The sequence below is a fragment of the Alexandromys fortis genome, unplaced genomic scaffold (assembly GCF_014885135.2).
Source record: "Alexandromys fortis isolate MF-2015 unplaced genomic scaffold, M_Fortis_MF-2015_v1.1 scaffold_4, whole genome shotgun sequence".
NCBI lineage: Eukaryota > Metazoa > Chordata > Mammalia > Rodentia > Cricetidae > Alexandromys > Alexandromys fortis.
The window spans coordinates 9,262,805-9,288,359 of NW_026067944.1; the positions used below are offsets into that span (position 1 = coordinate 9,262,805).

Sequence of the window (25,555 nt, forward strand, 5' to 3'; positions counted from 1 at the left end):
AAAGAAGAGCCTGATGACAGCAACCGCTGCGACCATGGGTAAGGATGTAAGGATGAAGTGATTGAAGAAAAGGTCACAGATGGTCCTGACTGCTCTCTGGGTAATGCTGCCTCTGTTTTCAGGGAGATGGGGAGTCACTGCAGGACTTCAAGCAGTCTGAACTGCAGGAAAATGCCTCAGCAGAGTCTGCAGCAGGAATTCTGACTGAACAAGGGGCAACTACATACAACAAGACCATTCAGTGGACGCGGCAAGGATGTAGTCAAGGGGAAAGGCTGCCAGAAGAAACAGAGCACATTAGGACTGGTGTTTGTGTGTCGCTTGTAGTAACATACCGGAGTGATATTTAGGTAGTAAAAGCTTTCAGGAAAACAAGTACTTGGATATACGGGCATACAGGATGTAGAATGAGATCTGTAGAGACATAACTATCACTAATGGGTGCAACAGCAATGAAGTAGCGGGTGATGCAAAACAGAACACATCTTTTTGACAGACATGCAGAGAAGAAAGTAGAGGCTGCATTCAAGATTCCACATGAGATTCCACCATTGTTCACTCACGGAAAAGGAAGACACAATGTAAACACCAACATTCGGGAACAGGTTAAACAGATTACAAGATACATTTAACACCAAAATGTCTACGTTAGAGATGATCGCCGTAGAAAACACACTGCAATGGAGATAGCAGCTTGTGAAAAAATGCTAACAGATGGTACGGAAAGAAATGAGAAAATATGCAGAGATAAGGGCTTCTGCAGCTCCTTTTTATGTGGATAACTATCTAATTTATTTTCTGAGGTTATAAAATAATTACACCATTTCCTCTTCCCTTTCCTTCTTCCACCTACCCTTTACTGAACCTTTTGACATGATTACATAGATTACTGTCACTTTTATAATTTCTATATTGCCCAAAGTGGACCTTTATTTTGAAAATGTCTATAATAAACATATAGGATATGATTGTTACAAAAAGCAATAAGCACTATTAATTTTTTAAAGTGTGTTTTCATTGACTTTGTCAATGTCCAGTGTCCAGTCTAGCAATGCTGCTGGAAATCAAGTTTATGTACCTCATGGCCTGAATATAATAGCTCTCAAGGCATTCAGTATAATGAAATTGTTTTTCAGTTCGGGTATTTAAATGCTTTTCCCAACTATAAAGTTTCTCAATATCAAATAGTAGAAAAAACACTGAAAATTCAAAGACTCAGGAATTCTCTTCTCAAAGAGTCTTTAATTCAAATAGAGGAACAGATACAAATGCCAAAGCAACAAGCAATCCGATTAGCATGGCGGTACAAGTGTGAAGAAAGCTCTGTAGAAAGCATGAAAAAAACGGCTCACCCTTCCACCCTGGGCTCAGGAACCAGAGCAGAAGAGGTGGAGAGGCTGGAGGAGCCAAAGGATAAGGGAGTTTCCTGTGAGATTGTAGTATTCTAGGAATGCTAGAAGCTACCCTGAGATCATGCCAACATGACTGCCTGAAGAGGCGCTGAACAGGAGGACATCAGTGGACAGTCTAACTCAGATTGGGAAAGCTAAAGAGGCCTCAGCCCTACATAAAGAAACACGGGAAACGAAGGAGTGTTGAGAGCAGAAGAAATAGTCTTTGCTGGGGAAGAACACACCATTCGATAGTCAATACCAAATGGTCAGCCCTGAAAATGTACATAGAGAGACTGAGCAGGGCATAGTTATGTATTCAGAAATATATATGTACATCTACATACACACATATACATATATATGCATACAAATATTTGCATATAACAACAATGAATAGGAAAAGAGGGTATGGATTTTCAGAAAAGCAGGAAAGAATATATGGGAGGATTTCAAAGGAGGAAGGAAAGGAGAAATGACATAATTATAGTATAGTCTCAAAAAAAAGACTAATTTAAAGGAAAAATGTGGCTTAGTATTCCCCCAGGCAACTGGAGGACAGCATTGGAGAGGGGGAGTGGCCAGACTCACAAGGCCGAGACATAGTAGGCTGATCATTCTACAATCTACATAAGACAGCCACTAAGCTCAAGAAACGTGAAAATATTGTAATACTCAAGAACAAAGTCTGGAATGGCTAAGCAAATTTGACAGCTATCAGAATATAAGTAGTGGGTGAATCATTTCATAGGGTGAAGATATCATATGTTGACAACAGCCTGTCCCAGACACTTAACTTGCATTATCTTACTTGATTTTCAGAACAACTCATAAAATGCTGTCAGGCAGGAAACTTGAGAGGGATAAAGACTGGGCGGCAAAGGAATGGAGCACAATAATACAAGCAGGATACAGAGAGCTAAGGTGTGAATGGGAACCCCGGAGGTGGAAGTTAAACCACATTAAATGACGGGNGGGGGGGGGGGGGGGGGGGGGGGGGGGGGGGGGGCCTGGAATGAGAAGAGAGGGTTCAGGGGAAGAAACTTTCAAGGCCACAGAGTTAACAGTGAAGTCAGGGATTGGAAGAGGACAAAGAGGCAGGGTCAGGATAGAGAAAACGGAACTCACTTTTGTTTCAAAAGAATGTGGAAAAGATTACTAAGGGAAGGCAAGAGGACAGGCTAGCCAAAAGGCGGTGTGGGGACCCACATCTGTTACTTCTGTAATAGGGAGGTCTGGAGAATCAGCACAAGTTCAAAGCCAGCCTGGGCCATACACAGAGATCCCGTCTCAACAGAGCAAAATATAAGCAAGTAACTGAGTAAATGAACAAACCACCACCAACAACAAAAGAAATAAAAAGGCCGTAGAATAATCTGGAAGACAGTGGTTCCATAGGCAACCCAGAGAGGTGTAGCTAGGCAACAGGAAATTTAGGTAATTTTAGAGAATGAAAGAATGCTGAGGTATCCCAGAGCTTAATGGTGTCTATTAGCGCCTCATTTGCTTTTAATAAGAATAGCAGAGATGGTCTGTGGTCTTAATAGGGAAAAGAGATGCCTTATTTGCTCTCAATCTTCATATAGTTGCAAGGATTAATACTATAAATTTACATATATGGCGACCCAGTTCTACATAGACAAAAATCTCCATCATTCATAAGAAGGTTTAAAAATCTCCTTTTATAGAGACAGCATGTTATTTACATTTAGTAATAACCTTTTAGAGTACTTAATAAGCACTGTAAATTGTGTCTTAATCTACAGGGTTAAATTCAAGCAGCATATGCTAGAATTTGTTTTATTCATGAATATTGAAGGAAAATCTTCTGAGGCAAATAATGTGTGCAGTTTCAAAGGAATCAGTAAAGCCACAGATACATAACACAATGTGTCAAGGTCAATAAAACAGTGCAAACAAAATCACCAACGAAAAGAACTAACAAGACACAGTAATAGTTTTTCTGTGGTAGAAACGACATGCATATTCATTGTAAGTAATAAAACGGATTGTTGGAGATGCTCAATAGGTTAAAAACCCATGCCTGGGCATGCACATTGATACTCACACTTATACACACATGTCCTATTTGTAGCCTGGACAGAAATATTCCAGCCCAATAGTTACAGCAAAATAAAGACATCTAAAGCCAACATAAAATAAATATACCAACCCTGTTACAATGATATTTTGCTGGACTTCAAATGACAAGAGAAAAAGTCTTTTTTCTGCACACCAAAGAGCTATGTCATCCATATATAAAAAAATTTAGAGCATGAAACACTCACCATCAAAAACACAGGACTCACCATGAGACAGGTGCTCGTGAATATAATTATCATAAGCACAGGTGAACGTTTAGGCACATTATCTTCCAGTTACCAGTTCATGGGGGTCAGTTCAGCTAATGTGAGAATCAACAGTGTTATTGGTGTGTCCATTCATTGTGCAGGCTGGTAGCCCAAGCACACGCTTATGTGACTCAAAAATTATTGCATGGTACAGCATTCAACAACTATCTCTGAGGAACAGAAATCCTGATTGGCCAGCAAGGCAGCTAGAGAGAACATACCTCCTGTCTGGCTGGTGGGCCATGTGGCCAATGTCCTCTGGACAATCCTGTAACATGGGCTGGAGTTCCTCCTGGGGCGAAGGGGTGAGAGTGGCTGTGGACTGGTGGCTATAGGACACAGCTGCTGGAGAAGAAGCAGCGCCCCGTACCGGAGGTGTGGGGCCTCTTTCATCCTCCTCCTCTTCTAATTCATCCTGCTGCAAATACATCCTTGCAGGTGGCACAGGACATGGCATTTCTTGGTCATAGCTACAACGAATGATAAGAACGTGCATGAAACTCTTTGTATCAGAGAGTCCTGGCACTAAATTCCATTCAAATCTGTAGGTTCTGGGTCTCATTCAGGAATCGTTATGAAGAAACAGCTCATTGGTAGAAGTGATAGATAGCACAGTTTAGGAGTGAGAAAGTCTTACAAAAGGAAATAGCTTTGCATAGTTGTTTCAGAGCATCTCCAACATCCTTGGGACCTTCTGGCTCTGTCATTCATAGGTTCTTTAGGAAAAGATGGAAAAGGTGCTGCAAATGGCCCAAGCTGATGTTCTACGGAGGGAGAAACCCTTCCGAAGGGACTCAAGTCATTTAGTCTAGCACCACCCATGCTTCCTCTGGCACTACAAGTATTGGTTCTTTAGTTGGATACAAGACTGGTTGGTTTGTAATTAGGGTTTTGAATGCAAAGCACAGTGGCCATGAGCAATTTTATCCAATCTTTTTATCCAAAACAGAGCTGCGAAGGGCATCAGGATGAGGACAGGGAATGCAAGTGCTCTTCTTTTTCTTGCCCCAGGGCACTTGCATTCATTTCGATGGCAGAGAAAGATCATATTGTATAAACTGCATACTTCTTCTTACTCTCTCTCCCTTTCTTTTTCTTTCTCTTCTATTTCAGAGAGACCCCAGGTCTTGCTTTATAATCCAGGCTAGCTTCAGTCTCAGAATCTGGTTGCAGCTTCCTTACCACGGGGATAATAGGCATGTACCAGGAAGCTGCTTCTGTAAGCCCCCTCTTTACTAATATTCCACAACCTGTTTGACGTCCCTCAATCTGAAGAGCTGATGCTCAAACACTGTGATGGTTTTGTGTATTCTTTTCCTTTTTTCATTCTAATAAGTTATCCTTTGCCCCTCTTGCCTATGTTACCTTTGTTCTCAGGAAGCACGGTAATTTGTTCTCATATCTAGATATCTTATACTGTAGTCTTCATATTTTTATCTCTTGTGCATCAAATCATTCTCCAGCTCATCTCTCTCCTCTCAGCAAGAACTACATAGTCTAGTCCTTTGCCTGTGTTTGCTGTCTGTGCCACTGCATTAACCTTTCAACTCATCTCTTGGCTCCTGATAATTCCTCTCTCCAGTATCTTCAGTGGCTCCAAATTTGCAAAATTAATTGTGCACCACCACTCAGAGATCATTCATTTACCCCAAAGCAATAAACTATTCTTTCATTGCTTAAACAATAAAGAAGACACAGGCCAGATACTCAAGTATCTGCCGATCTGGTCTCCAGCTGCCTTCTGAGCTTCTCCCCTCCCTCCCATGTGTTTCCTGTTAGCTCTCCAGGAGTCCACATCTCTGTGTGGTCCCAGTGTCCATAAACCCCCATCCGCTATTCAGAACCCTCTCATGTGTCAAGATGGCGAACAACTGCCATTTGATCAGAGAGCCTTCATCCTTCCCATTCAAAACCATCTTCTTCGGGGGCAGGCATTGTAATGCCTAAAGGTTTTGTTTTATTTTTTCTTTCTTCCTATAAACTTCATGTTAATAGTGTGTGTGTGTGTGTGTGTGTGTGTGTGTGTGTGTGTGCTAAGCAGTAACTACTGTAGAAAAGTGGCTGGGACAGCAACCTTTTAAAAACAACAGCTGAACAGATCTTTGTTACTTGCACATTCTGTGCCTGCAAATTTACTGACTCAGTAAAATTTATATATAACCGCAACATTGGCCTGGGTGACATTTTCATGGTCATTCCCACATCTGCACAGAGGCCCAAATCAAGCCACCTGCTGTGGATGTTCCCAGCTAAGGTTAAAAAAAATGTATAAATAACATGGCCTGCTTTCAGGAGTTCATGTTTACACCCTAAACAACCACCCTCCTAGCAGCTTTTATAGTTCCGAGCTTCTTTCTTAATTTCTTTCATGTCTTTTGAATTTTGCACAATATTGTTGATTTTCCTATTTGTTATGACACCTAATGGAGGTGCCGAAATACCACGGAACTAAGGAAGGTATGTGTAAGGAAGGTGACGGGCTTCATGTCCCTTAGAGGTGACTATGCCCAGAAATGATCTAGTGCTGTTGACTGTGGGCATCACATTGGGGAAGAAGAAGAGATGTTAACTGAAGTATATCCTAAACAAAATGACCATAAAATATAAGGATACATTGACAAAAATCATTGTGGGGAGGCTCTTAGGAACTCCTTCCTCTCTGGGCATTCTTTTCAGTAATTGAGCATCACCAGCATAACTGTTATATATATATATATATATATATATATATATATATATATGAGACTTGCCTATAAACATTTTCCTGTATAAGAACATTACTTAATGAAATATTATTAGGAAAGAGAAAGATGGGGCTTTATTTATGGGCAGAACTGAAACTGTTAAAACTTTTTTTTTTTTTTTTTGGAGGAGAACAAACTAATCAAACCCTATTTCTGTTATTTCGAGTCACTGAAAAGACTGTATGTTCAGGTAAATTACACTTTTTGGCTGTTGAGTCTCTGTTAGGAAGTTTCTCTTTTGATGCCAATGGTGAGGCCGCTTTTTATTTTGTCTTGCATACCATGTCCAGTGATAGATTCAGGAAAGGGTAAACAGCACACTTGCTTCTTAAATTATACCATGCGGTGTATTTATACTAATAAATGCTTTCAGAATCAGTTTTGCAAAATTTAAATTTCTAAATAAACTGTTTGCAGCACAATGTAATATTATCAAAGAGTGCTTTCCAGTATACTGTGAGGTGTACAAACTGATGCAATGGTTATAGGAAAAATTAAGGTCACAAGGCCATGGGTGTGTTCTGAGAAATCCATTGCTAGAGAACATCATCGCATGCACATCATCGCCTGAACATCAGTGTGCACTTTTGTAAACTTGCATGTGACCCGACAGTCCACTTCTCAGCCCTGAAGTCTGCTATACTTAATATAGAAGAGAACAGAAGCAATGTATTTGTATTTCCAGAGACACTGAAGATAGAAAATGTGTAGTGGCCAGGCAGTGGTAGTGTACGCTTTTAATTCCGGCAGAGGCAGGAGTGGGGATAGGGGCAGGAACATTGGTAGGGGTGGGGGTGGGGGCAGAGGCATAGGCATAGGCAGGAGGATCAAGGCTAGCCTGGTCTACAGAACAAGTTCCAAGATGGCTGGTTCTATACTGAGAAACCCTGCCTCGAAGCCCCCGCCCCAAAATAAGTCCGATGAAAACACTATTGGACAGGGATTTTTTTCCATTCTATTATTATCTCATGGGGGTTAACATCATATAATATGTTTTGACACAGACTTCAGTTGTTCTATGAGTATGTACATTTATCTGAAATATCATGAAACCATGTATATATGGTTCCATGCATGAGCTTACATGCAGACACACTATTTTAATACATGCATACACATATGGGAGTAATTAGATACATGTGTATACATAGAATATGTATGTCAAAGAAGTTTCCTAAAACTTAATTAAGATTTGAGGCAGCCCTAGGGAGAGCTTCTATATGTGTGCATATAAAACAAGTGTGTATATACAGCACATGGGTCTAATTTTCAGACGGTAAGGAAGTTTCCTAAACATTAATTCATATTTGTGATTTCTCTGAGGAGGGCCCTTAGGTCCTTCTGTTTGACTTAGAGGCTGGTGTCTGTGAACTTGAGTAACGTCCTTTGGCAATACAGGTGAGCCCCGGCTTGTCTGCTCTGGAGAACATAGGTGGCCCCTCTCACCGGGACAGCCCCCTTACCTTTCATCTACGGACAGGCTGTATTCTTCACTGTTGCTATGTGGGGGAGGATGCGCCGGAGGAGGGGGAAGCAAGTCTGCCCAGTTCATTCCGCCCTGCTTGGGTGCCTTTGGTGTCCGTGCCCCTTTTTTGTGTCCTTGACTCCCTAGAAAAGAAATAAAATACACATCTTTTGTTTCTGACTCTTACATTTTATTTTCCAATTATTAAAGGTGTTAATATTTCTGCTACTATTCTACAGTTCATCACACACACACACACACACACACACACACACACACACTTTTCTTCATTAAGCAAAACCTGATACAGGAGGCTAAATACTGCCAAGTTCAACTGCCAAGTACACAGCAAAGGAAGCAACATAAGCGTAAGTGAATTTTACAAGTCATATCATTAATAGCAATCTTCCTAGAGCAATTAATTGCATTATGGATTATCATCCGAAACAAATGAGCTGTGGACATATTTTCTGGAGTGCCTTTTTATTATTTAATTGCTGAATCCTAGAATACGATAAAATACAGATACGATCTATTAGTGTTCTACTGTAGCATTAAATCACTGAATATATATAATTTGTACTTGTCCACTGCAATGTTTCAGACACAATGAGATTGCTCATTTTCCTGGGGAAGGAGAGGTAGAGGTAAGATAAATTGCCAGAAGAACTAATACATTTAATGACAAAAGAAGGAAAAAAGCGCATCTTAAAAAAGTATTTTAACCACTATTTTTATAAAATTAGGCTTATAATAATAATAATAATTGGCATTCCTGAATATTTTCAGTAAATTGAAGTAGCCCAAGTACTCAATTAATATGGTGTTTTGATTTTAGAATGAACTTAACCTTTAAACATTGATAGCTGTATCCAAACTAATTTTTTGAGCGTTTTTTTAAAGTCAAAAGATACTAAGAGACAAAACTGGTTCACCTAACAGATTTCAGATTCATGCGTATATTATGAGCCCTGAGTCTGTAATTGTTTTTTCTCAGATGAGTCCCCAATATCACAGAATTACTTTAATTTTTCCTTATGACTCTGAAACAAGTCCCATGGGAGATGAAGCAGGCCTTAGCTTATTCAACGAGCCTTTAAAATGGTTTTAAGTCCCATGGGACGTTTCAGGCACAGGAACTGTTTGTCACGCTAGCTGTGCTTGGACTGGTCTGTTATTGCATACATTGTGGGTGGAGAGGCAGCTGTTCGTCATAAACGGTGACTATCAGGCTAAGGCCTGTGTGCATCTGTTCTCTAACACCTTCAGCTGCCTGCGCTGGAGGACCATGGGCATGTGTGATGGAGGTGCGTTGACCCAGGCCTTCCTCTTCTGCATCTTCCTTAAGAACCGTCTGCCCTAAGATGCTGAGCAGTGCAGTCCTCCCCTGAATTTCATTCATGGGCTTTGCTCTCCTCCACCTTTAAGATTTGAAGGTTTCAAATCTTCAGTATCCTTTCATCAAACCCCCGTAGAATAACCAATGATCACAGCAGCTTCAAGATCAGGTATCTAACATGGCGAATGCGGAAGCCAATTGCAAATCAATAACTTAGAATTATGTTTTTCCCTAATCATATACGGTTCCCTCTACAAATAGTTAAGAATTCCCAGATGAAATGGCATATAGTAACAAAATGCTTAAATATTGTATATGATTTACCCAAAAACGGATTCTTGAAATTTTATTCAAAACATGGAGCTTTTTCACTTTAAAGAAAAGGAAAAAATATGTAACACTTTGAAAGAAAAAAAATATTCAGTATAATCTGAAAAAAAAAAATCTAGGTAAAGGATCATTTCTGAGCGCCTTAAATTCACTTAAGAACCTTTCCGGCAAGGCTAGAAAATGCCACACCATTGTGCCTCGGGTAAAGGAAGATAGGAAACAGCATATGTGAGCATCATTACAGAAGAGGGCAGGGCCACTCGGCACAAAGACCCTAGCAACAACTCCTGCAGTTGCCAGGAAGCTCCATTCTTCCCTGTCCTGGAGAAGCATGCTCCACTTACGATCAATCGCTCTGTTCTCATTGTGGTGTGACTCGCCACATGTTAGTTCTAATAATGAACCGCCTTTAATTACAAAAACAGGACTTAACTGCCAGCAAACTCCCATCTGCAGCCCTATCAGGAAAACAGCTGGCAGGCAGCTGCAGCCGCACCCAGACCCACGGGGAAGCCTCGCTGTGGCTTCTGTGGCAGGACAGGCTGAGACTGGGAGGAAACTTCCTGAGCTTTCCAGCAAGAACGGGGAGATCTTAGAGAGACCGTGAACTATGAGAGGTTCCCGCCACCCCTCCAGCCCAGGTTACTGTTTCTCAGGCTTTCTTCTCCTAAAGTGCACCAAGTGGTAACTTAGCAAATTAATCACAAGTGTACTATTTGGGGCTATGTTTTGGCTAAGGGAAGAAAAAGAAGTTTCATCGCCTTGAAACATTATTTTATACTTTTGACCTTGCTAAGACTCAGTAACAAAGAAGAAAAAAGCGAGGCGTGGTATCTGATGCCAGGTAGGACAGGGGCTGTTTATTGGGCAGTCACTGCTTTAAAACTGCAGACCAGACCCGCATCTGCAGCTCGGAGGATCCAAAGTGCTGAGACACTTAAGTACAGAAACTCATTAGCACTCCGTTCATCCTTTCTCTCCAAGAGAAAGGCTGACACTGTCTGTGTCTGTACTTACCAGACGTACTACTGCCCCGATCTGAGCTGTTGTAAGATCCTCCTGTATTCTGGTCATAGGACTGGTTGTACGGAATGGTTGGGGGGATGGTGTCATTTGCCCGATAATCTAGACATTTCAGATAGAAAAAAAAATGTTTATTTCCGCTCAGTTATTGCACGTTTGTTTGGTTTATATTTCTAAGTAATGGAAGAAGCCAGCTGGATCATGTCCTAGTCTGGTTTTATTTTATTTTTTTTCTCTTCAGATTGCCAGGGTAGAGAAAAAGCTTCTTCTAGTTGAAGCGGACACATACATGTATGTACTTTTAAAATGTAACTCCCTCCCTCTCTCACCCCCTCCTTCCTCCCCCTCTCTGCAGAACAGAGGTATTGTAAACTAAGACAGCTGCCACCTGCACGCAGACATAACCTTTGTTCGTTCTCTTAGGCTGCCTCTCTGTGTAAGCACGCCAAGACTGTGCTTTATAGTCTAGCTTCAAATCATAACGTATTTAGCAGATTAGCTACATGCCCAACTCTGGTTAAACAGTAACAGAACAGAAAGATGTCAACAACATGAATCTAGTAAATTTCTAGATCCAGCCCAGCAACGCTTCTTGCTTGGGCAGAGGTGACAATGTAAACCTATAAGCCTGCCACTGGCACATGAGAGAGCACTAACTTCGTCAGTCTGTCTGCATTCCAGAATCTTTACTATCTTTTCACATGCTTAATTTGCTCTCAAGCAGGAGAAATGAGCAGAAGTTCGAAACTATTTATACACAGAACTTCTAGACCTTTCCGAGGCTCACAGTAAAAGCACACAAACATGGCGGGAAAAAAAAATGAGAGAGGAGTTTGAATGACCCCAGGGAACCCCACGACTGTGGAAACTGTCCTATCCCTGTCAGTGACTGTCAAGAGCTGCAGGAGCGTTAATGCATTTCATTAAATGGGGCTATTATATCAATCAAGTGCTTCCTTAAACTTGGGAAAATGTTAGATGACTTTATTATGAAATTAAAGCACATAGCATGGATTTAATCAGATGAAATGCTTAAATTACTCTTTGGTAATCTCGAGGTGTAAGCCCCGAGAAAATAAATCCTTGTCTCTAATTACTTACAGTAAAAGTGCATCTTCCACCTGTCTACTCGCACAACATGGTCCCATCTATTCAAATGAGAGCAATCTTGTTTTTCATAGAGGTACAGCTCTGCAATTCGCACTCTTACGGCAGGAGCCTGAAGAACTACAGAGGAATCAAGTACCTGTCTCCTCTGAGCCACACATCACAATACGGAGACATTCCCCGCAGGCCATACAATAGCATTCCGGTGCTTCCAGTTAATATGAAACTCAATTTATTTTAGGTTCTATACCGACAGACTTCAATCAGGTCAACCACAGAAATTTAGGTCCTAGAATTATACATTATAGCAGGCAGAGGAACCACATGAAGCGATACAAGAAATCTTCTCCAGTTCGAGTTTAATTTAATTATTTTTTCTTCAGTTTGATATAAAAATGCCATTCGTTTATATGACCATGTATTCGCAATTATCTTCCATCCTCAAGTGGAAAGGATGGAATAGTCTATTTATTGAGAATGGGAGGTATTGTGATAGCTGTACATCTGCCTTATGAATAAAAGATCGCATGTCCCAAGCAATCCCTCACCTACTATTAAATTTAAATTAATCTCGAAACCATTTGAAAATACTTATATATTATTATAAAATCAATTTTCCGAGGTTATTGTTGTGCTAATTAACTCTTTGACACTGGAAATTTTGCAGTCAAAGAAACAAGAATCATTTCAATAATCAAAGGGAAGTTTTGGCGTGGTAGTCATAGAACGGCTTTCAGTCAGTGCGGGGTTGAGGGGATCTCTACAGAAAGCGCAGTGACAAGAGGAACAAATGCAGAACCCTTCACCTTCACCTTTGTTCAGCTTGTTTTGCTCCATGATGTTATACTGAATTGGTGCCACTTCCTGTTTCTGCTGACCCGGAGGCTTCCAGTGTTTCTCGCTGGCGTCCCCGCCGCCATTGTTCATGTTGTTGCTGAGGTTTGCCTGGATGAGCTGCGTAGTGGCATAGGGAGTAGGCTGCCCTGATGGATTGACAAAACGCCCGTCCTTCAGATTTGGGCTATTGAAGGTTTTCATCTCATTGATTTTGTTACTAAGGTCCACATCACCATAAACAGTTGACTCAGGGAGCATCAGATTTGTTTGTTTGTTATCCAGTTGGTTGTTATAATTTGCTATACAATCAGCTACGTGCAATGAAGAGGAAAAGGAAAAAGTCATTCCGCATGGTTATTCGTGTCAAATTGTTTTTTTTCCTAAGAAGCTTCCTGAGTTATAAAGAAATTGGTCTATAAAGTACAAGTGTACCTAAGAGGAACAGAAGGAGTGAAATATTCACATGGGCTTTCAAAGAAAACCAAACTTGAGGAAATAGGAATATTCATATGTTTTTGAGTAGGAACCAAACAATTTGGAATCTCTGTTAGTGTCATGCATGATCCACTTTCAGATAGCTTTCCTAGACCAACTCCATTAGTAGGAATTACACTACAATAAATATAGATACATAGAGATCTGTATGTGTCACCTTCGCAGTTCCTGGCCTCAGGTTACCTACATTTGACGCTTTTGAAACAACAGAACTAAGCAATGAGATGGGGACTCAGGCCAGGGGCAAACACAGCTTCTAATCGCACTCTCCAAGAGCTGGTGTTTCAGTGTTTTAGGGAATGCTTCTATTCAGAGCTAAGGGGAATAGGGAGGAGTAATAATAAACAGTGCTCAGGAGGATTTTATCACTATCAGAGAAGGATGCTACCTAACCATTGTTCATGGTTTCATAATGACACCCCATGAAGTCTAAAATGACAATAATCATGGCAAAAGGAATCGTGGTCAACAGGGTCATTTAATCAAATAAAGACAGAAGTAATATCTAATATTTCCAACATCTCATTTCCAAGCTAACGTCTACCGTCAGTGAGATAATTAGAAACTCAATAACATATATATAAATGTATTTAATGTCTGCAGTTCAAACTATTAAGACAGCAGGAAGAGCTAAACTTATACTTTAAGCTACAACACTTTAAATTGAAAAGTTACCATGGAGAAGTAACGTTATTTTATTCATGTTGCTCAAAAGTGGCACCAACACTATCAGGTTTCTTGGAGAATTAGCTTTCAACGGCACATCTTTAAAAGTGGAAATTAACACGCTTGCTACTTACAAGGCGGTCAGGAACATAATCTTAAGAACTTGCAATTTCCCTCTCCTACTGAATTTAAACACTCTGCCTATCTGTTCTACACCATGGATGCTCCGTTCATCTGGCCAGGAGTAACTCCATCTTTAACTTCTAGCCATGAGGCTTCTCATAGTAGTAGAAACACAATAAAGGCAATGTGGTTGTGGAAACCTCATCCTATTTTGGCAATCTTTCTATGTGAGTTTTATGAAATAGGCTGTTTCTAATCTTGCCTCTCTTTTACCTTACGCTGGCAATATGGCAGTCACAGGTCTTTATAGGTTGCCCCCATTTATTTGGTGCCCCCATCTGTTGCTGTCTTTTATTTAGGCCTGTGGGTTCTCAGTCTAGGCCATTAGAGCATGGAGCTCTGGTGGACACAGACTTGTCACATGGATAAGGACCATGTACACTCAGTGAATGAGACCAAGGATCACTTTAAGGGTAGACACAGAGATTGCCGTTTGATTTTTCTCACAGTTTATAGCATATTCATCTACAGCCCGCTCTCTCTGTCTTCCTTTTTTAAGCCCATGCTGTTTTCTGCTTCCACAGTCATGCCTTTCCGTTCTTTACTTTAGTAACTAATAACTTTAGTTTCACGTTCTGTGACTATTGGGACTTCACCTTCCTTCCTTAGCTTGCAAATTCCACACCCATTTGTTCTACTCAACACACAATAAACATAGGCAGGTCCTGCTACCGTGTGTTCAGATGTTGTACCTCAATGAGTACCCTTGTAGCATTAGGATTTGCTTTTCCATTATTAACTCTGATTTAAAAATTCAGTTCATCAAAAAGTTTTGTTATTACTGTTAGTGATAATCACTGTTATTGCCACTAAGAATCTGTTTTTTTTCCCCAATGGATTCTTTGGCTTTTAAATAGTCATATTAAAAATAGAATTAAAAATATTTTTACAGACTTTTCCCCCTCTTCTATAATTTGTTTATTCTGTTCTCTGGAAATGATGGACAGAGAAGTATGAATGTTTAGGGATGGATAAAATATTGGACCGAGTTGGATGGTTATGTATTTATGACTTTCAAAAGTTGCTGACCAGTTTCCTTATCATTCAGGAAGGACAGTGGCTGTTTCTGGCTAACTCCTCGTAAGGCTAACAGGCTTTCAGCTCTAGCTGTGTCCCTAACCTGGGCGACTGTAGGTTGTCAGGTTGCTGTCGCTGTTCCCATTGCCTGTGCAGCAGTTGATGGAGCAGTCATTGTGATTGTTGCCAGTGTTGGGCCACGTGTCTGCCAGCCAAGGCTGTGTGGCAGGCTCACTAATGTTGAGAAGTCCTGGCCTAAAGGAAAACAATGCAGAAAAGCAAGAGATTAGGACTAGAAAACGATTCTTATTCAGGATTCCAGTCAACATTTTATTTCATTAATCTTGTCATATTATAGTAAGCTATGCCAAATGATACTATAGTGTTTTATTTGATATGCAATCATAATACCATGTTCTGTGTGGTGTCTATGTGGACACATCCATAAATCCGTAGAGTTACATTTCAGAGTTAAAATCTTTACTGTCTGCAATTTTTCACCTCCCTTTAAATTATGGTGTTGAAAAATCAAACACAGATGAAATTAACTGGGCACATTTTTGAGTCTTGTAGGTAGGACCAAGTACCTGACTTCATTTTTGATCCTGTAGGGGAAGTCCAGCCAATCACCTTGCTTAAAGGGTGGGATCCCCTGAGGATATTATTTACTTATAAATATTGCTTATGATAGTTATTTGAGGGCAAATTCATTTCAGATGAAAAATACAGATCGATAATCCTTGTAGTTGTGTCCATATGGGAACATACATTTAGTTAAGATGAGGATGTATTCCCTGCTTATAACATGTGAACTTGAGGAAGAGACCTGGTCAGTTGTCCTCATCAACGTAGACCATGAAACCCAATATGGACAAGTTCAACAGAACCGCCATATACAGGCTGCCCATGCATGCTTAAGCATTGCCAGGGCATAAAATTCATATAACATGTGACGCATTGTTCTGAGTTCTTCAAATGTAGTGACCCATTTAAACATCACATTGTTATGGGTTTAGACTGCTATTATCCAGATCTTGAAGAAGAGAAAACTGAGGCGTACGAGGGAAGTTTGGAAACTTGTGTGCACAGTGAGCGGGTGGCAGGGCTGAGCTTCAAACACTCGCAGTGGCCCCGGTGTCCACACCCTGATGTGGCATGTTATAAGCACGCATAGAAACCTGTGGGAATTCTCCTATGTTCCCAAACACTTAACAACAGGGAGAATGAGGAAAATGCTTTATAGTCTCAATAAAGCTGTTAAAATTGGGCTATTAATTGCTGGGTCCAAGGGTAGGTGGAGAGAGAGGGGGAGAGGAGTGGGGGGAGGGGGAGAGGAGTGGGGGGAGGGGGAGAGGAGAGGGAGGAGGGGGAAAAGGGAGACGGGGAGGGAAATGGGAGGCGGGGAGGAGGCGGAAATCTTTTTTTTTCAATAAAAAATTATATTAAAAAAAATTGGGCTATTAAATTATTAAAACTGTTGATAGAAACATACTTGAAAGAGCAATGTTGCAGGACCATTGAAATTCTAAACATTTCAACCGAAGTCAGGGCATGGATATGTGGGAATTGCAAGATATGTTAGTTACAGAAAATCTGCATCAGGTACTCTTTAGTTATCTTATTTCCCATGAACGTAAGCCTGGAGGGTTAATACTGTTGGAGCTATTAAGAACAAAATGTCTGAATTTGGCACCGCAGAGGTACTATGGTATACATGAAGTATAGGTCAAGTGGAAAATTCCCAGACTGACACGCGTGTTTCAAAGGAACAGACAGCGTTTTCTATGATACTGTAATTCCCTCTGAAAAATATTTAAACAGAGAGTGCTTTGATATCATCAGAGGCTTGGAGAATTTCTCATACAGATGGGTAATTTCCAGCAGGAAGGAAGATCCACACATCGCGCCTCGGGCTTCTGTTTAGACTTGAGTTTGGAATGAAAATCACTCTCCGGGAGAAGGTAAAACACAGCTCTTGTCCCATAGTGAACCTCAGAGTGCCAGGTGTGTATGGCAGAGGTCTGGGTGGAAGGCAAGGGCATGCATAGCTGCTCTCATGGGGCGGCTTTGTCTTTCGCAACTAACAGTTTTAAGGGCTCTACTCATCCATTTATGCTTCCAAAGTGGAACATTAACTCCCTAACGGAAGCAGCAGAAGCACAGAATACAGTGTGGGCTGGCTTAAGCACGTTAGAAACAACTTTACTTGATTGCATCTGCCCATATATTAAGAGGATCTATTTGACAAAACAAACCAAAATCCAAATCCCACCAAACAAACAACAACAACAACAAAACCCAAATATACTCTGAAAATTACATGGCAATTGCTTCCCATTCTTCCTTTTCCATTACTTCAGATATTCCTATTGCTCACTCCAAGAAGACTTATTTGAATTGATAAACCACAACATAACTACGGTAGAGTCTAGGAGCTGTGGAAAAACTGTGCAGAATCCCAGTAGTGAAGGCTGCCATCCTATTGGCTGCCTCCTTTCCCCACTGGGCGAATGAGTTTCAAAGTCCTGGGATATGTCTAAGAGTTGCCAATGTCTTTAAGAGAAGCAAGATGTGGGTTCTCTCCACTTCTGTGTGTTCTTCCCCGACAGGAAATGTGGTCTTGGCATTCTTTACCAGGCTAGGCTGACCTTCACACACCCTCCCTCAGGTTTCCCTAGTTTTTCCTAGTTCATGCTGTGGTTTGGCATGCAAGTAGGTTTTCTTGGAAGAGGCAACTGGAATGTCTAAGGCATGAGAAATGAGTGAGGGAGAACAGCTACTTAATATTGCTGTGCTCTTTCTGGGTTTCCACACATTGTCCTTGGCGTGTTGCGAGCTGGTCGGTTGGCTTCACCACAAGGCTCATTCTTTTGTGCTAAGGGATAACTAAGTCTACAATGTGACGAACCGTAAGATTTTTATATAGCCATTTCTTTTATAAAATGGAAAAAAATTCCAGTCCCAAAGAATTATTTAAAAGCAAACAAAAACAAAGGCAGCATGGGCGCCTTTGGCATGTATCCTTTCCTTAGGGTCTCAATGACATCCTTGAAGCACAGAATTTACTGATATCACATGATGAACTGGCTCAATTACATAATAAAAATTCACATGTTGAGTTGGGAAGAGAAAAATCTATAAGGAGTGTGCTGCCTCAAGAATGAGAATATGAGTTCGAGCCCCAGAGTCTGAGTAAAAAGCTGGGCAGTGGTGAACATTCCTTCACCATCTGCTATCCCAGCTCTGGAGAGGTGGCAACAGCAGGATCCCTGGGGCCCCTGGGCCAGCCAGCCTAGTTAAATGATCAGTTACAGGCAAGTGAGTGACCTTGTCCCCAAAACCAAAATGACAAATCCTGAGGAAAGACACTAGAGGGTCACGTTTGGCCTCCGGAGGCCATGCACATGCATGAACACACGCACACCCCCTCCACAAACATACACACTCACAGCAATTCATGTACTGATCATCAGCTGTGCATTCACTACAGACCAGGATGTCACATTTTATGGTCACATGGTCACACACCAAAGGTTGAATGCTTTTCTGTTAAAGCTGAAACAGGAACCGTGGAAGGCTGTCTGTGCTCCCTAGTTTCTGCTGTAACCACTCAGTTCTGTCACGGGCTCAGAAGCAGTTTTAGACAGAATGGAGGAAATGCATTTGTTTTTAAACTTTTAAGATCATATGTACATGTGTGTACCTCTGTGAGAGTGTGTGCATAGTGCCTGCAGAACCCAGAGGAGGGTGCCTGATTCCCTGGAGCTGGAGCTGCAAGCAGTTGTCCATCCCTTGGTGTGGATGCTGGGAGCACCACTTAGCTCTTTTGCAAGGGCAGTGGCATGCTTTTAACAACGGATGCATCCCTGCATCCCAGCAGCAGCTTGACTGTGGTCTAAGAGTGCCAATTCAGTGATTTCAAATAAGTACGAGCTGATTGACCTCATGCTTACCATGGTGCATACTTCATGGGAAACTATCAAAAAGGGAGTTTGGATAAACTGAAAAAAGATGGTAGGTAGAACACCATCTTTAGACTAATCCAGTAAAGTGTGTGCAATGTCATGATCCAGTGTGCATAGAAGACAATGTAACATGGCAGGTTGATACGGCAGTGCAAGAGTCTGTGGGCTCTATTGTCATCCCGAATTTGGGGTTGATATGTTACATGTAGAACTGGGGTCCTGCCGGTAACAGTGTCTTCAGCAGTGCTGACACGATTAATACACACCCCAAAGATCATTTTTGCCTAGGCTGAGAATCTGCAGGAGTAGTTTTAATGAGACAAGATGCTGGTGGAACGTCCAGTGCTTTCCTTCCAGTTTCAGCGAAGGAAAACCAGGGTTTGCAGACAAATAATGTAAGAGACAGTGAGTGTGGTAAGAGATGGCGTGTCAAATGCCCTCCCCCCACACAGGAGGACAAAACAGCCGGCTAAGAGACTTTGGCTTAGGTGTCATTGACCTAGTGATGTGCCAGGTCCATTGAGGATCAAGAATCCCACATATATGAAGAAAACCAGGGCTGAAATATGGACAAAGAGAACTCAGCAGAGAAGAACACAGTACACGTTCTCTCCTCCACCCATAAAAAAAAAAAAAAAAAACACGCACATGCATGGATGCATACACCACACACGGCACGGCCATCCCATGGCTAGAAACGACGCCTTTTCCCAATGAACTATTTTTCTTAAACCTATTTTATTTTCCCCCAAACGATTAGTAACTGGCACTACAAAAGAGCAGAGTTTGAAAGGCCCCAATCTCTTTAATATCCATCTTGTCTTTCTCACTGTATTATAAGATCGAGGGTGGGGCTTTTCACACCCATGGTGGCTGCTACATAGGAAGGGTTTATTCTATGCAGCTAATGAACCAACATGTTTACAATTGTGTAGAAACAAAACAACAGCAATAAAAAAGAGTCATCCTGAGCTATAACTCTGAAATCCTCACTTAGCCATCGCCTCGCCAACATTCCTGCCCCTTTCATCCTTACACTGGGGACAACGATGATTTCTACGGAGGTTTGGAAATAAATCCCCTTCATTGCTAGGCTTCTGTTTTTAGATGTAAACAGCTATGTCTTCATTGCTAGCAAATTTCAAACTAGAGAATTGAAGAACTTTACAATTCCGTATTCGCAACAGAAGAACCACTTAATGCTTCTTATGCATCCCTGCCATTGTTCGTCCCATAAGTTTGTTTCCCAACGTTGTAAACGTTTTAGCAAAGGAATGAGGTTTATATTTTATGTCTATGCATGTGTGTGTGTGTGTGAGCATGTGCGTACGTGTCCACGCACAGAGCCCACTGCCAAGAAAACCAAAGTCTGCAGTCTTAAGTATATACACAAAAGGTGGTGGCTAAATAACCAGGCATCCCAGATCTACCTAAGAGGAAATGTCCCCATGCCAGAGGATCATTCATGAACGCCCGGGCTGTGCCTCCCATGGAATTCCCCAGGATGCAAAAACACGCTGTGGTTGAATTCTTGAATCTAGAGGATTTATTCTTTTTATGCAGACTTCCTAGCTTTGGGAGTGTTTTGGAGGCTGGCTTTGTTTCACAGGTATGAAAACAAGAAGTTAATGGTATCCAGGAATGAAGAGATTAGTACCCATTGCCACACTTGCAAAGCCTTGGCTAGAAGCAGGCAACCTCTTCTTCCAAATCACTCTTTGTTATAGAGCAAGTTCAGCAATATTCCTGTCAGACACTCCTTAGATGTAGGAATAACACTGTATTCATTTTTCACTGTCCGGTAGCTAACCAGGTTATTCAACTACACACAAAGGTACTTAGTAAGTTAAACAAATTTGAATTTTAAAGGAGTTGTTGTTGGAACAGTTTCTAATTTTCCTTTTTTCCCTCACCCCCATCATCTTAATGTTACTGAATTTTAGGGGATGAAAAAAAATCACCTTATTGTGGCAAATACTTAAGCCTGTCACCTGTGATTTATACCATTTTCAGCCCCTTTAAGCTTTCTGCCGCTCCAATTTGTGATTTCTCTGTGAATATATTACAATTCACTGAATAATAATCACCAAAAAAATAACATAAATGTGGAATAGAGGTTCATTTTAGTTAGAGGTGAAAAATCTCTTTGTTAACAAGCTAACTAGATTTCGGCCTTTAAATGTATTTCTCCCCCAAACACAGACGGGAATTCTGCTAAATTCCTCCGGAAGAACAGACAGCAGCCACAACTTCCCAGCCGCTGCTGCGTTCAGCAAGTTTTCAAGGGAACGCCTTTCTCTGATGGTGTCTGTTAACTAGCTATATTTCTTCATCTTCGGCGTGCCACAGCTTAATCACTTTAACTCCTTGTAATCATCCGCTACATCGGCAAGTCTGTTTTCCTTGGGTCAAGTGCTCCCTCTCGTGGTCAATGACTAAAACTGCAAGCATTCACAGCAATCCCTGTAAACCCCTTGGTTTAAAGAGTGCCGCTGAGGGGAGAGATCTCTTCGAACTATTTGAACAAATTTCAAATGGAGGTTTAGTCCTTGAAGAAAGGAAGCAACGACACTGAGAAGACAGGAAAGAGTTGGAATACCCCTTCGGATTTAAAAGAAAACAAGGAAGATACTTACCTCCCTCCACTGCTGACGGCTTCGCCTCCTCTTTGATAAGTTACTAGAATATTACAAGAAAAAGAGAGAGAACAATTAATAGACATGTTTATATAGCAGGAGCCATCATATTCATGAACATCTTTCTAAAATATCATTCTGTTTCCCTTCCTACCCAGAAACTCTATAAAGCCATTGCCAGATGTAGCAGACTTTTGTTCCATCTAGGAACCATTTAGAAGATTGTTTTTAGACTAACTATACATCTTTCTTAATTTCTCAGATTGCAAAAATTAAAATTAAAAACTCAGTACGCTATTACTAAGCACAGCTCATTCATATGTGCACAATAATATCTTTATAGATTTCTTTAGAATTTCTTACCAGATAACATAATTCTATGATTTCTGCATGGATAATCTTAAATTCAGAGTGGAAGAAAACTTGCTAGATTCTCTTCCCAGAAGAAGGCACAGAAATAAAGAGAAGATACATGATCACATAAACCCTGCTTCCACACACAAAGACTTATGCCAAGTTGGGATGATTGATGTGACCTATTTTATATTTGACTTGTGAAAACCCTGTCGTATTATATTTCTATCAGACATTATATTTCTATCAGATATGGTGAAAAAATATTTTAATGCAGTTTAAGGATTAATCCACTTTATTTTGGCCAGAACAAACACAGACTTATAAATAGTTAGGCATGGAGTTAAGAAGATTAGCTTTCCTGTAAATACAGACACATTTTCTAAGAAGAAATGTGTTTTTAAAAGCTGCCAAGTTTCCGCTACTTAGAAAAACTCCAAACTGGAAGTCTGCTAGGGAGAGATAACTGTGCCCAGTGATCCCAATAACTGGATTAAAACTGAGGACACAGAACTACGGGGACATCTTTGACTGGAGCTGGCGTGAGAGAAGGATCTGTTCTGAAAGAAGCTGAAGGGGACCAAGACGAGGACTCTGGACTTGTCAGAAATGAAGTTTATCACTCATGTGGGCAGAGATTTGGGGTGCTTCTGAGAACAGTAATTCTATGGACAGAGAACTACAAAGGAGAGAAATCTGTCTGTTGTTGGAAAACCTCAAAGTTGAAGTCGAGGGGAGAAAGATACACAGCCTCATGTGAACCAACCAGTAAGATGATTAGCGTGTTAAATCATGCCGAGGGCAGGAAAGTGTGCTGGTTTAACGGAGACACATGCACACAGGCTAAGATGCAATGTGGCATGCAGGATACGTAACTGCACTGAGTAGACGAAAAGCAACGCCCACCGTTTCTACTTCAGACGCATGCCTGGCATGAGTAAAGGCAACATTGTGGTCTGTGCAAGTCCTTTCCCCAAGTTACCGTTTAGGATGAACTGAAACATAACAGCCCGACACACGCCAAACTAACACACGGAAGGAAGAGGGTAAGTGCAAATAGATACCTGTTGGTGTGAAGGTAAAAGACGGGACTGAAAAATCAAAACAAAATATAAACTAGTTATTAAGCTGGAGAGAGAAGGGGAACATATCACATTAGTATAAATCAAGCAGACAGCTGAACATAACACGAATGTAAATAACCAAGCCAGTGGGTTTGACACTCTGATATATGAGTAACACCACGTCGGAAGTCTGAAAAAGAAGCAGCCTGTCTCTACAGGTACCGTTCTGAAGTGGCTGACATTCTAATACTCTCAGGAGGGGAATTGTCTGGGTTAGCCTGCGGATGACCTTGCATTTAGAAACACAGAGTCTGCCCACTGCTTTAGTACAAACAGGAATCCTCCACTATTAATCATTTCCAAACACTGGATGATGGATTCTTAAACAAGTATTATCAGGGCTGTGTTGGACCCTTATCTGGACATCTGAAAGTAAATGCTTGGTAAGTGGAATAGTAGGTGCAGTGGGGCGCTCATTACTGCAATGGGGGGAGAGGGAGAGAGAGAGAGAGAGAGAGAGAGAGAGAGAGAGAGAGAGAATCAAACAAATTATACAGCTCTACTGGGGAGAAATGCCTGGCAGCACAGAAACAGAGTGACATGGTTTTCTTTTGTTTTTGTTTTTGCTTTTTTTTTTTTAATCATCATGAAAACTTGTGAATGGATAGTAAGAGATGCAGAGATGTGGAGCTAAACCTCCAATTTATTTGTCATCCTTTACACTGGGAAGCTTTCGAGGGACAGACAGAACATTTTTTTAACGCCACCCTAGAAGCGGAACAAAAGAACAATAACACCCCCCGGAGAATCTCCACTCTTTCTGTAGTTATAAATCTTAATCTAATCAATAATGCCTGAAATTGAACTGCAGACCTCAAAAGTAGCAGCCTGCCACCCCCCTTTCCCCATCTTCTCCCTTTGCTGGGGGCAGGCAAGCTCCACTGCAATTTCCATGCTATTTCATAGAGGGAGGAGACGAAATGATTTTCCAATCTCTCCCCTTCAATCTAAAGGAAATGCAGCCCTAATAGGAAAAGCAGGAAAATGCCTTCCTTTCAAATTAAAGATTTCTCGCAACAATTCTTTAGGGCAAATAAGCTGCAATATTGATTATTTACCATGTATCAAAATACCAAAGTGTATTTTCCATTTATATATCAATAGGAAATTGATGGTAGGGTCTGAACTTGGATTGGGAACATGCTGGAAGGGTGTACCATGTCCACTTCTTTGCAAGCTACGTAATATTAGCATACAAGAAAGAACAATGACAAAACCCTCAATGCAGCCTCAGTTTATATAGTGTCCTTCGTGTGTAGCAAGGTAGGACCATCTTAAGAATTACATTGTGATTTTGTTCACTCAGATCTTTTCAAAGTCAATATAATTTAGCTATATTATAAAAACAATAGTAACAAGTCCTTATAAAATAGAAAGAACAGGTGCGTTTGAAACTAAAGCTGTTCAAGCAAGAATGGAGTCCCTGAACATTAATCTGTGATGACAAGGACACAGGGGACCAGAAAGGCCAACCTAGGTGCTTTCGCTAACCCATTTGTGAAGAGAAAAAACAAATCAGGACAGGCGAGCACAAAGTGGGATTTTTACCCACCCAAACCTAACTGAATTCCCAAGTCTTCCAAGGCCACAGCTAACACCCAGTGTGCTCGCTAATGTTGGGGATCTTTGTGAATGAACACAGGCAGGTATGCAAGACTGCTGCACATCATACACATTGAAATGCGGCGAGGCCACCCCCCAAATCCCCACTAGTGTGAAAAAGTCACACCCTGGCTTGACCTTGTGCAGGCAAATGGGCACTCTGCACTGATTCTGTTAAAATATGCCGTGTCTCATTTCACTTAGACCACTGGCATTATTTTTTTAGCATAATAAATTTCAGATGACACAATGTACTTTAAAAATTGCATAGAAAAAGAATTACAAAAAAAATGCTAAGGTGAGGAAAAGAGAGTCAAGGGCTCAGGAAGTCCCATTCAGAATTATGTTTTATGATTTCTGTTCAGCGGGGGCTAACTGAAAAGGCAACGGGATTAGTTGGGGAATGCACGGAGGTGTTTACTGGCATGCGCAAAGGGCATTAGTAAAGGCAAGGAAGGCTTTGGAGAGCAAGGAGGGGTCGGTGTCACATCCTTAGAGTGAGACAGTAGAGAGCATTCACCTGCTACACTTACACAACGAAGGCACTTCGCTGTGACAGGAAACCCTGGAGCCCCAGGACTGGATGCTTACACAACCAAGCTCTTGATGGAGGTCCTTCCACCAGAAAGTGCAGGGGACTCCACATTTCAATATTACTTAGCCCTGCTTCCTAACTCAAGTCAGATTTCAAAAACAGCCTCCGAGGGTATCCTCCTCCCCCCCCCCCCAAGCCACCTCCCACAAAGCCCTTCTCTCCATTGATCCGAGTCAAAGGATCATCTGGCTAGCATGTGTCTGTCATTGTTCGTCTTTGTATGCATAATGAACCGCACTGTCTTTGCGCTGGCCCCAAGCCCTCCAAACCCTTCTTTGCTGTTTCCCAGCAGGGCCACTGACAGAACTCGTGTCTGGTGTGTGTGTGTGTG

General features: G+C 41.3%; 1 protein-coding gene across 4 annotated transcripts in view; it reads right to left on the minus strand.

The window, feature by feature from the left end:
- Robo1 (roundabout guidance receptor 1) overlaps nt 1-25,555 on the minus strand; it is a 376,555-nt gene that overhangs the window by 23,559 nt on the left and 327,441 nt on the right. Inside the window, exons 18-24 of one of the 4 annotated variants that reach the window (XM_050148898.1) lie at nt 22,968-22,994; nt 21,550-21,592; nt 15,052-15,203; nt 12,563-12,733; nt 10,638-10,745; nt 7,950-8,094; nt 3,964-4,212 (exon numbers count right to left, since the gene is read on the minus strand). In XM_050148898.1, coding sequence (XP_050004855.1) covers nt 3,964-4,212; nt 7,950-8,094; nt 10,638-10,745; nt 12,563-12,733; nt 15,052-15,203; nt 21,550-21,592; nt 22,968-22,994 — 895 coding nt within the window. Of the gene's footprint in view, nt 1-3,963; nt 4,213-7,949; nt 8,095-10,637; nt 10,746-12,562; nt 12,899-15,051; nt 15,204-21,549; nt 21,593-22,967; nt 22,995-25,555 lie in introns of all 4 variants that reach the window. The other 3 variants (XM_050148896.1, XM_050148900.1, XM_050148897.1) reach the window with 3 other exon arrangements.